Source organism: Mauremys mutica, chromosome 15 (assembly GCF_020497125.1).
Source record: "Mauremys mutica isolate MM-2020 ecotype Southern chromosome 15, ASM2049712v1, whole genome shotgun sequence".
Classification (NCBI taxonomy): Eukaryota; Metazoa; Chordata; order Testudines; family Geoemydidae; genus Mauremys; species Mauremys mutica.
In genome coordinates, this window is record NC_059086.1 from 36,811,813 (window position 1) to 36,823,786 (window position 11,974).

General features: G+C 64.1%; 1 protein-coding gene across 1 annotated transcript; it reads right to left on the minus strand.

Moving 5' to 3' along the window:
- Positions 1 to 612: 612 nt before the first annotated feature.
- Positions 613 to 4,329, minus strand: LOC123349921 (ras-related protein R-Ras-like). The gene is made up of 6 exons (XM_044988210.1): positions 4,162 to 4,329; positions 3,422 to 3,509; positions 2,814 to 2,916; positions 2,485 to 2,593; positions 1,619 to 1,737; positions 613 to 1,217 (listed from the first exon to the last, which is right to left on the minus strand). The coding sequence occupies exons 1-6, from the start codon at positions 4,261 to 4,263 to the stop codon at positions 1,130 to 1,132; spliced, it is 609 nt and encodes a 202-aa protein (XP_044844145.1). The 5' UTR covers positions 4,264 to 4,329; the 3' UTR covers positions 613 to 1,129.
- Positions 4,330 to 11,974: the final 7,645 nt, after the last annotated feature.

Genomic DNA, 11,974 nt, shown 5'->3' on the forward strand with positions numbered 1-11,974 from the left:
CCAAGGGCCACAGCAGAACCCAGGAGTCCGGGTGCTGGGTTGAGGCCCCCAATCGGTCTCAGCCTCCCACCCAAGCATCTTGGGGCTTTTATTCCAACCCCCATCCCCACTGGGGGGGCTAGCGAGGGGGGGTCTTGCACCCAGCGTGCCCCCCCTTGTCCTAAGCCCCCTCAGAGGGGCAGCCCCCACCCCCCCAATAATGACGCTGACGCCACCCTGGCTTTAAGGCACTTTAATGCAACCTGCGCTTGGTGGGGGAGGGGCTGTGGTATTTACAGAGGGGGGGACACCCCCCACCCCAGCAGCCAAACCTGCTCCTAGCTCCCTGCTACTGGGGGGGGGGGCCTAGGGGTAGAACCCTCCCTGCCCCCCCATTGCCCATCCCTGCTGCATCTTACCCAGACTATCTGTTCCCCCCCCCCCATCCCCTTGGGGGGGGGGGGGAGATGAGCTGTGACCACCCCCCCAAAGCAGTGCATAGAAATAGCAGTGAGGTAACTAGCCACGTTTATACAGAAACCCCCCCCCCAGCCCCAATCCTCCTGCAGGATCGGGCTACAGAATGCAGTGTGCCCCCCCCCGCCCCCCCGGACACTGGGGTCCCCCCCCCAATAAAGCTTTGTTTTGCATAGAAAAGACCAACCTTTCGGAAGGAGCCTGGCCCATTGGGGAACCCTCCCCCCTCCTTGTGTGTGTGTGTGGGGGGGCAGCACCTCCACCATGATCCGTCCCCCTTAACGGGGGTCTCACGTTTCTCCTTTCCCCAACTGAAATGGGGCCTGGCTTTGGGCCCCTGCCCCCCATACAATTGGGGGGGGCACTTGGACTGAGACCCCACAAACTCTCCAGCCACAGGCTGTCGACTGTCATGGGGCCCCACCCTGCTACCCCACATCTTCGAGGGGAGCTGCTACCCCCTGACCCCCTCATGCAGGGTGACCACTGCCCAATCCCTACGGACCAGGGGGGAGCCACCCCCTTGCTCTGTCCCCCCAAATATCACCTGGGCTCCCCCATCCTCTGCCTGCCCTATTTATAGATATGTACAAACACCTATGGACTATTCCCCCCCCCCGTCTTGCACAGCTGGGTGAGTGTTGGGGGGGCCGAGATTGTGGGGGGCCCCATGTCACAGGATGCAGCAGGGGCAGCCGCTGGACTCTTTAGTTGTGGGGTGCACAGTAGGAGCAGGGGGGGTCTCCAGCTCCTGGAACCTCCTGCAAGAGAGAAGGGGGGAGACACTTAGGAACGGAGCCCAAACGGGGGGGGGTTTGCTCCTCCTGGGGGGTACTGGGAGGGGAACTGCTGTTTTGGGGGTATCCCTAAGGGAGTCAAACCCCATGTTACCACAGTGGGGGACATGCCCCATGGGGGGGAGGGGGCTGATGGTTCCCCAGGGAATTCTCTGAGAGTTAAGTGGGGGGGGGCATCGGGGGGCCTGAACCCCCTTTGGAGGGATCTCATGGGAAGTTTGTTAGGAATCTACCCCCATGGGGGGGGAATACCACCCCACTGTGGGGGTCTTCCTGGTGAGACATCCTGCAGGTTACGTGCCCCTATTTTACAGGGTGCCTTGGGGGAATGGGGGCTTCTGGGGGGGTCAGAGCCCCCCCAATACCTGATGGCCCGGACGACCTCCTGGAAGGACTCATCTACGTTGAGGCGGATCTTGGCCGAGGCCTCCATGTAGGGGATGCGATTCTCCTGGGCGAAGGCCAGCGCCTCCTCCTTGGGCACCTGGGGGGTGGGTGGGGGTTTACAAGCAGCTCTATTCAGCTGGTGGGGGTGGGGGACAAGCTGGGCACCTCTCAAAACCCCAGGGCATCCGGGGGACCCAGGCATCCGGGCTTCAGAAAGCCCATGCCACCGGAGACAGCGGCACTTCCTGTCCAGGCACCGTCCAAGATGGCCACCGACAGAGCGCGAGTGGCCCATGGGGCGGGATTTCCCGTCCGGGCACCGTCCAAGATGGCCACCGACAGAGCGCGAGTGGCCCATGGGGCGGCACTTCCTGTCTCGGCACCATCCAAGATAGCCACTGACAGAGCGCGAGTGGCCCATGGGGCGGGATTTCCTGTCGGGAAACCGTCCAAGATGGCCACCGACAGAGCGCGAGTGGCCCATGGGGCGGCACTTCCTGTCTCGGCACCGTCCAAGATGGCCACCGAGTGGCCCATGGGGCGGAACTTCCTGTCTCGGCACCGTCCAAGATGGCCACCGAGTGGCCCATGGGGCGGAACTTCCTGTCTCGGCACCGTCCAAGATGGCCACCGAGTGGCCCATGGGGCGGAACTTCCTGTCTCGGCACCGTCCAAGATGGCCACTGACAGAGCGCGAGTGACCCATGGGGCGGCACTTCCTGTCTCGGCACTGTCCAAGATGGCCACCATAGCTCGAGCCCAGAGGCCCTTGGGGCCCCATCAGGACACCCCCATGTGGGCGGAGCCCAGAGACCCCACCTGGCCCCGGCCCCGCCCCCCTCACCTGGCGCTGCAGGTCCAGGTCAGCCTTGTTGCCCACGAGGATCATGGGAAAGTCGTCCCGGTCTTTGACCCGCAGGATCTGGGTGTGGAACTTGCTGATCTCGGTGAAGCTGCAGGGGGACGAGATGGAGAGCGGATGCGGGGGGGGGGCTGCTGGAGGGGGGTCCTCACCGGTACGTGGGGGGCAGAGGATGCTGTGGTTGGGAAGCAGGGATTGGAGGGTGGAGGGCTGCCGTGGCCCAGGCCCCCAGGGGTGAGGGGATCTCAAGGGAGGGGTACAGGGTGGCTGCCGTAGTGGGGGGGGGGGTCTCAGTGTGGGAGGGGCCTTACCTGCCGCGGTCATTGATGGCGTAGATGAGCAGGAACCCCTCCCCCGTGCGCATGTACTGCTCCCGCATGGCCCCGAACTCCTCCTGGCCGGCCGTGTCCAGGACTGTGGGGCAGAGACGGGGGTGGGGGGTTAGCTCTCCCCACAGCCTCAGGGCCAGGGCTCCTCGCCCTCCCAGAGCCGGGGAGAGAACCCAGGAGTCCTGGCTCCCAGCCCCCCCTGCTCTGACCACTAGACCCCACTCCCCTCCCAGAGCCGGGGAGAGAACCCAGGAGTCCTGGCTCCCAGCCCCCCCCCCCATCTCTGACCACTAGACCCCACTCCCCTCCCAGAGCTGGGGAGAGAACCCAGGAGTCCTGGCTCCCAGCCCCCCCCCCCCATCTCTGACCACTACACCCCACTCCCCTCCCAGAGCTGGGGAGAGAACCCAGGAGTCCTGGCTCCCAGCCCCCCCCGGCCTGTTGCCCACCCATAGAAATTCCTCCCACCTCTGAAGCCTCCCCCATAGCAGGGGCAGGTGGGTCCCTGGGCTCGGCCCCTCTGTCCTGGCTGGGTCAGGGCTCCCCCGAAGCTCGGCGCCAGCCAGCCCCCCCCCCGCCCCCCCACTCACTGTCCAGCCGGGTCGGGGTCCCATCGATGGTGCAAATCTTCGTGTAGGAGTCCTCGATGGTGGGGTCATAGTCCGAGACAAAGTACGACTGGGGGGGAGGGGGAAGGGGGGGGGGTTACAGCCCCTATTAGAACCCAGGCGTCCGGGCTCCCTCCCCCCGGCTCTGACCACTAGACCCCACTCCCCTCCCAGAGCCGGGGAGAGAACCCAGGAGTCCTGGCTCCCAGCCGCCCCCCCCCCCCCTGTCCCCGTTCAGTTCTTGAGAAGAGAAGATTTGGTGGAACGTGGAACAAGCGGCTGCTCCTGCCCCCCCTCGGCCCCCCCAGCGCAGCCCCCGGGCCCCCACCCCCCAGTCCTGCGCCCCCGCCCCCATCCGCCCAGGCCTGTCCCGGGCAGCGGGAGGGGTGGGGCGGCTCCCTCCCTCCCGGCCCCAAATTCCTGCTGCGCTCCCCGCCCTGAGCTACGGCGGGGGGGGGGAGAGGAAACAGGAATGTCCTCTCCCCCCCCGGCTCCCTGCCCCCCCAGACACGCTCCCCCCTCGCAGGCCGGGCACCCCCACCTCCAGGCCAGCCCCCCCCGACTGAGCCCCCCTCCTGCCCCCTTGAGCCAGGACCCCCCGAATCCCCCCCCCCGGGATTCCCCACAGCCTGAACTTTTCCAGGGACGAAACTTTGCCGCCCCGGGAAGGGGGGGGTCCCGGCCGGAGGGGAGCCCCCCCTGCCGCCCCGGCCCCCCCTTACCTGAATGAACTGGATGGTCAGGGCGCTCTTCCCCACGCCGCCCCCTCCCACCACCACCAGCTTGTATTTCTCCTGGGGGGCGCCCGGCTCTTTGGGGGCCATGACTGGGGGGCTGCGCCCCCTGGGGGGGAGTTTTCAACCCGTGGGGGTCCACCCACCCCGCCCCCTCCGCGACCGGCCCGGCGATGCGCTGGAGTCCCCAGAATATGGCTGGCTATTCCCCCCCCGCCGTCCGGCTACCCCCCCTCCAGACCTGGGCGGGGTCCTGCTTTATGCTAATCTATGCTAATGAGGCGCTCGCATAGTCATGAGGCGCCGGGCGATTCACAAAAATCCACTTCCCTATATGGCGCGAGGGCGAGATGTAAGGGGGGGAGCAGCCCCCCCCGCGCACAGTGCACCCCCCCACACTCCTCTAAACCCGGGGCTGGGAGCCAGGACTCCTGGGTTCCATCCCCAGCTCTGGGGGGGGGAGTAGGGCCTAGTGGGTAGGAGGGGCTGGCAGCCAGGACTCCTGGGTTCCATCCCCAGCTCGGGGGGGGGGGTGGGGGAGAGTGGGGTCTAGTGGGTAAGGGGCGCTGGGAGCCAGGACTCCTGGTTTCTCTCCTGGGCTCTGGGGAGGGGGGTGTCTAGTGGGTAAGGGGGGCTGGCAGCCAGGACTCCTGGGTTCCATCCCCAGCTCTGGGGAGAGTGGGGTCTAGTGGGTAAGGGGCGCTGGGAGCCAGGACTCCTGGTTTCTCTCCTGGGCTCTGGGGAGGGGGTGTCTAGTGGGTAAGGGGGGCTGGCAGCCAGGACTCCTGGGTTCTGTCCCTGTGCGATTGTCCCTCTTTCCCCCTCTGCATCATCGCCCCCCATCCAGATCGCCCCCCCACTTAGCCCCACATATCCCTGTGCAGGGGGGGCGGGTTACAGCCCAGGCACAAGGACCCAGCGGAGCTGGGGGGGCCCATGACCTCACTACATTCCTTTCATATGGTGTGTTGAGGAAGTCGACTCAGTTCCCCCCTCCCCCTCCGGGCACCGCCCCCCACCCTCCCGCAGCCCTCCCCTTCCCGGAGCCTGGAGGGGGATGGGCAGCCGAACAGAGCTGTTGGGGGGCTGGGTAGGAAACTGCCCGCCCATTCCTCTCCCCCCGCAGTCCTAGGGATGGGGGGAGGGTCAGGCTGGAGTCAGGGACCCCCTCCAAGCACTGTGGCCCCTTGGTCTGGGGGAACCCCCACAATAGGGCCAAAAAGAAGCCTGGGGGAGAGAACCCAGGAGTCCTGGCTCCCAGCCCCCCCCCCTGTGATGGAATAGGGAGGTTTGTGTGGCTGGTAGGTGAGAGCAGGGACTGTCTGTGTGCTTGGTAGGCAGAGACAGGTCTGCAGCTGTAACATGAGCCTGGCTGGGGGAGGGGAGGTCTCACCTCTGGCTGTAGCTAGACAAAGGGAGGGGGGAAGTGGAATCAGTTTTTGGTTTTGGGAGCTGGGTGGTGGGTTTCAGGGGATCCTAAGCTGGGATCCAGGCACCCTGAACCCCCCCCCAGAACGGCCAGATTGAGGGGCCCTGGTTCTGAATCCAAGCTGGGCTGTATCCTGTGTTCCTGTTGTTCAATAAACCTTCTGTTTTACTGGCTGGCTGAGAGTCACTGTGAGTTCAGGAGAGGGGTGCAGGGCCAGACTCCCCCACACCCCGTGACAACTGGTGGCAGCGGTGGGATCGGCGGCACCCCGTGGACGGCGCTTCCTGCAGTAAGTGACTGGGGAGCAGTAAAACGAAGGGGCGATTCACCCCTGGGCGAGTGTGGCCAGAGAGAAGGACTTTGCAGTAACAGGGTCCCCCGGGGGATCACAGCGAGCGATCCCAGGGGCGGAGGAGTCTGCAGCTCGACCCTGGCAGAGAGGTGGTGAGCTCAAGGACTGGCACACTAGGGGTCCCCCTGGAACCCGTGGGGAGCGGCGAGCACCCCAGCCTGCGAGTGGCCAGCAGGAAGATGTATTCCCAGAAGCGCAAGTGTGAGCTGGTGGAGCTGTGCAAGCAGAGGGGGCTGCACTGTGGGAAGCTCACCAAGGCCCAGCTGATTGCCCGGCTGGAGGAGAGAGATCGCAGGGATGAACCGGTCCCTGTCTCTGAGGGAAGCAGCCGGGCAGATGCAGCGCAGGCACCAGTGTCTGTCCCCGCTGGGAGTGGCCAGTCGGCGGGTGAGGGCTCCTCGAGACCCCCCACCCCTAGGCCTAGGGGGAGGGGGAGGAGGAGCCCAGCTACGGAGGGCACCGTGACCCCCCCGGCCAGCAGGGGATCGTCCCGGCGACGCTCGGCCTCCGTGGAGCGCAGGCGGCTGGACTTGGAGAGAGAGATCAAACTGAAGGAGATGGAGATGGAGGACCGGCAGAAGCAACGGGAATACGATGACAGGGAGAAGCAGCGCAGTCATGAGCTGGCCATGGCCCAGCTGAACAATAGGGAGGCCCCGGCTGCGGTGAGTGAGGGGGGGCCCAAGCCTACAAAGAGCTTCGATACGAACTTCCTGGCCCCGCGTAAGGAGGGGGAGGACATAGACACCTTCCTGACGGCCTTTGAGAACGCCTGCGAGCTGCACCAGGTTGCCCCTGCAGACAGGATCCGGCGCCTCACCCCCTTACTGGACTCCACCGCCGTGGAGGTGTACAGCCGAATGAGAGGGGAGGAGGCGCGGGACTACAACCTGTTCAAAGAGGCCCTGCTCCGCGAGTTTGGGCTGACCCCGGAGATGTACCGGAAGAGGTTCCGGGGTCAACGTAAGACCCGGGAGGGCACATACCTGCAACTGGTCAACCGGGCGCAGGGGTACGCCCGCAAGTGGACAGCTGGGGCCCAAACTAGAGAGGACCTGCTTGACCTAGTCGTACTGGAGCACCTGTATGCGCAGTGCCCATCTGACCTGAAGCAGTGGCTGATGGACCAGAAGCCGGAGAACCCGCAACATGCAGGCCAGCTGGCCGACCAATACATGGACAGTCGGGCGGGGGATGGCAGGGAGGAGTCTCGAGGGAGCAGGCCTGCCTCAACGCAGAGAGAGAGTCACCACGGGACCTCCCAGCGGGGCCCTATGGAGAACCCCCAAAAAAGGGGAACGTCCAGCGTCAGATCCACCCGACCCCCTCGAGGGGACCCACGAGACATGGGCTGCTTTCACTGTGGCCAACAAGGCCACATACGGGCCCAGTGCCCCAAGCTCAGAGACAGACCGAGCAGACCCAACCCGCCGAGGGTTGACTGGGTACAGACCCAATCGGAGGAGGGGCAACGTGCCCAGGAGAGGGGGGCTGGCAGCGTCCCACCTGGGGAGGAGGGAGGAGGGCCCCAGGTCAGCGCCCCTGGGGGGCTGGATGCTCCGGTCCCAAGGGGCTGCTACAGGGTGGCCATGGGGCTGCCCCTCCGGAAACAGTGCCTGGTTCCCCTGGAGGTGGATGGGAAGAAGGTCACTGGGTACTGGGACACAGGCGCAGAGGTGACGCTGGCCCGGCCCGAGGTGGTGGGCCTAAATCGGATGGTGCCTGATACCTACCTGTCCCTGATGGGCGTGAGCGGGACCCCATTCAAGGTACCCGTGGCGAGGGTGCACCTGAAGTGGGGGGTCAAGGAGGGCCCCAAGGATGTGGGAGTGCACTCCCATTTGCCCACAGAGGTGCTAATGGGGGGGGACCTCGAGACCTGGCCCGGCAATACCCGGGGTACCCTGATTGTGACCCGTAGTCAGAGTCGGCGCAGGGCTCTGCACCCTGACAACGGGGAAAGTACTCTGCCCGAGTGCCTGGCGGGGAGGGAACGCCCAGAGACACGACCCAGAGAGGCTGCGGCCTCAGACCCAGCCGGTGAGAGAGAGCAGGTCCCCATCCCTGTCCCAGCTGCTGAGTTCCAGGCCGAGGTGCAGAAGGATCCCTCCTTGCAGAAGCCCAGGGACCGGGCTGACCTCAATGCAGCGCAGACCATGAGGAGAGGTTGCAAGGAGAGGTTCCTGTGGGAGAAGGGGTTCCTGTACCGGGAATGGGCTCCCCCCGGGGAGGTGGAGGCATGGGGGATTAGGAGGCAGCTGGTGGTTCCCCAGAAGTTTCGCCACAAGCTCTTGTACCTGGCCCATGACATCCCCCTCGCAGGGCACCAGGGAATCCGGCGCACCAGGCAGAGGCTGCTACAGAACTTTTACTGGCCTGGGGTCTTTACCCATGTCCGGCAGTACTGCCAATCCTGTGACCCCTGCCAGCGGGTGGGGAAGGCCCGGGACAAGGGGAAAGCAGCTCTGAGGCCTTTACCCATCATAGAAGAGCCTTTCCAGAAGGTGGCCATGGACATGGTGGGGCCTCTCAGCAAGGCGACCCGGTCAGGAAAGAAATACATCTTGGTGGTGGTAGATTTCGCCACTCGATACCCCGAGGCGGTGGCCTTGTCCTCTACCGAAGCAGCCACCGTGGCGGATGCGCTGCTGACCATTTTCAGCCGGGTGGGGTTCCCCCAGGAAGTCTTAACGGACCAGGGGTCCAACTTCATGTCGGAGCTGCTCCAGTCCCTGTGGGAGAAATGTGGGGTCCGACCCAGCTGGGCCTCAGCGTACCACCCCCAGACCAACGGGCTGGTGGAGAGGTTCAACGGGACGCTAAAGATGATGCTAAAAACATTCATGCACCAGCACCCACAGGACTGGGACAAGTACTTACCTCACCTGCTGTTTGCGTACAGGGAGGTACCCCAGGAGTCTACTGGGTTCTCGCCGTTCGAACTGTTATATGGAAGGCGGGTAAGGGGGCCCCTGGACCTGATGAGAGACGAATGGGAGGGGAAGGCCGCTCCCGATGGAGAGTCGGTGGTGGAGTATGTCCTGACCTTCCGGGAAAGACTTACCGAGCTCATGGGCCTGGCCAGGGAGAATCTGGCCCGAGCCCAGAGGAAGCAGAAGGTCTGGTACGACCGCACGGCGCGGGCCCGCGCCTTCGCCACCGGGGACCAAGTGATGGTTCTCATCCCCGTGAGGAAAAACAAACTCCAGGCTGCCTGGGAAGGGCCCTTCAAGGTTGTCAAGCAGCTAAATGAGGTAAACTATGTGGTGGAGCTGTCGAACCGGGCTCATCACTGCCGGGTGTACCATGTGAATATGATGAAGCCATATTATGACCGGGGGAATATGGTGTTGGCCGTGTGTGGCCACTGGGAGGAGCCGGGGGATGACCCTCTAGTGGATCTATTCCCAGGGACAAAGGCTGGTTCCCCCCTGGAGGCGATTCCCCTCTCAGATCAGCTGACCCCGGCTCAGCATGCTGAGATCAGAGGGGTGCTGCAACTGTACCGACAGCTGTTTTCCAACCAGCCTGGACGCACTAATTTGACCGTCCACCGGGTGGAGACTGGGACACACACCCCGATACGCTGCTCCCCTTTTCGGGTTACCGGGAAGACTGCCCAGGACCTGGAAAGGGAGGTCAGGGACATGCTGGCTTTAGGGGTGATCCAGCCGTCCGCCAGCCCCTGGGCCTCCCCAGTGGTGCTGGTCCCCAAGAAGGACGGGTCGATCCGGTTCTGCGTGGACTATCGGAAGCTTAATGCCATCACCGTATCTGATGCCTACCCCATGCCAAGGCCTGATGAGCTCCTAGACAAGCTGGGAGGCGCTCGGTACCTCACCACCATGGATCTTACAAAGGGCTACTGGCAAGTGCCGCTGGACGCAGATGCCAGGCTGAAATCGGCCTTCATCACTCCCCTGGGGCTCTATGAGTTTCTGACCCTGCCCTTCGGCCTCAAGGGAGCGCCGGCCACCTTCCAGCGCCTGGTGGATCAGCTACTGAGGGGGATGGAGAGTTTTGCTGTGGCGTATATTGATGACATCTGCGTCTTCAGCCAGACCTGGGAGGACCACGTGTCCCAGGTTAGACAAGTGCTGGACCGACTCCGGGAGGCGGGGTTAACCGTAAAGGCTGAGAAGTGCAAGGTGGGGATGGCTGAAGTATCTTACCTGGGCCATCGGGTGGGGAGCGGCTGCCTAAAGCCGGAACCAGCCAAGGTGGAGGTGATCAGAGACTGGCCCGCTCCCCAGACCAAAAAGCAGGTCCAGGCCTTTATCGGGATGGCGGGGTACTATCGGAGGTTCGTGCCCCACTTTAGTGCCATAGCCGCCCCCATCACTGAGCTGTGCAAGAAGGGGAAGCCGGACAAGGTGGTCTGGACCGAGCAGTGCCAGGAGGCTCTCCAGGCGCTGAAGGAGGCTCTGCTCAGAGGCCCAGTTCTGGCAAACCCAAACTTTGACAAGCCCTTTATGGTGTTTACCGACGCCTCAGACACGGGCCTGGGGGCGGTGTTGATGCAGGAGGATGAAAACAGGGAGAGACACCCCATCGTGTACCTGAGCAAGAAGTTGCTACCCCGGGAGCAGAACTACGCGGCCATCGAGAAGGAATGCCTGGCCATGGTGTGGGCCCTGAAGAAGCTGGAGCCATATCTCTTTGGGCGCCACTTCACCGTGTACACCGACCACTCTCCCCTGACCTGGCTGCACCAGATGAAAGGAGCCAACGCCAAGCTCCTGAGGTGGAGCCTGCTCCTGCAGGACTATGACATGGACGTGGTCCACGTGAAGGGAAGTGCCAACCTGATAGCGGACGCGCTGTCCCGGAGAGGGGGCCCCGAACTTCCCCGGGTCACTGGGCAGTGACCCCGCTCAGTTCAGTCTCGGAGGGGGGAGAGGTGTGATGGAATAGGGAGGTTTGTGTGGCTGGTAGGTGAGAGCAGGGACTGTCTGTGTGCTTGGTAGGCAGAGACAGGTCTGCAGCTGTAACATGAGCCTGGCTGGGGGAGGGGAGGTCTCACCTCTGGCTGTAGCTAGACAAAGGGAGGGGGGAAGTGGAATCAGTTTTTGGTTTTGGGAGCTGGGTGGTGGGTTTCAGGGGATCCTAAGCTGGGATCCAGGCACCCTGAACCCCCCCCCAGAACGGCCAGATTGAGGGGCCCTGGTTCTGAATCCAAGCTGGGCTGTATCCTGTGTTCCTGTTGTTCAATAAACCTTCTGTTTTACTGGCTGGCTGAGAGTCACTGTGAGTTCAGGAGAGGGGTGCAGGGCCAGACTCCCCCACACCCCGTGACACCCCCCCCGCTCTAACCACTAGCCCCCACTCCCCTCCCAGAGCCAGGGAGAGAACCCAGGAGTCCTGGCTCCCAGCCCCCCCTCACTCTAACCACCAGACCCCACTCCCCTCCCAGAGCCGGGGAGAGAACCCAGGATTCCTGGCTCCCAGCCCCCCTGCTCTAGCCACCAGCCCCCACTCCCCTCCCAGAGCCGGGGAGAGAACCCAGGAGTCCTGCTTCAACTCCCCAAGGAAAATGGGGTTCAGGGCAGTGGAGGGCTGTGGTTAGGGTGTTTCCCAGGGAAGAGACTTGGGGCTTTTCGGGCTGAGTTTTGGGGGTCTGAGGCTTGGGGTGTGGGGGGACTGGGACTGGATGGGGCTGGGGTTTGGGGCTACAGGAGCCTGGGAGGTTCCAGGACTTGGCCTTTTGGGGGGAGGGGGGTTCAGACCCTAGCACCAGTGGAGGTGCAGGTCTGTTGTAACCAGGGGGATGGGGGTGGCTGGAGTGGGTGTGGATGGGTAACCCCTGGTCCCTCATCTCTCTGATTCCCCCTCAATCCAGGACCCCCACATCACCGAGCCCCCATGGGGGCCGGGACAAGCTGGGAGCATTAATCCCTCCCCCAGCCCCTCCCTGGCTCCATCATCCCTGCCCACCACACCTGCCTCTCTCCCCCCTCCCAGCTGCTGCGGAGTCCCCACTTTAGGGGGCGATGCCCACGCCTGACCTGCCCCCCCTCTTT

Coding starts and splice junctions, on each gene's coding strand:
- LOC123349921 (XM_044988210.1), bottom strand. CDS start 4,263: ATGGCCCCCAAAGAGCCGGGCGCCCCCCAGGAGAAATACAAGCTGGTG. Junction 3,510..4,161: donor TGACCATCCAGTTCATTCAG/GTAAGGGGGGGC, acceptor CCTCCCCCCCAG/TCGTACTTTGTCTCGGACTA. Junction 1,218..1,618: donor GAGGTCGTCCGGGCCATCAG/GTATTGGGGGGG, acceptor TCTCTCTTGCAG/GAGGTTCCAGGAGCTGGAGA.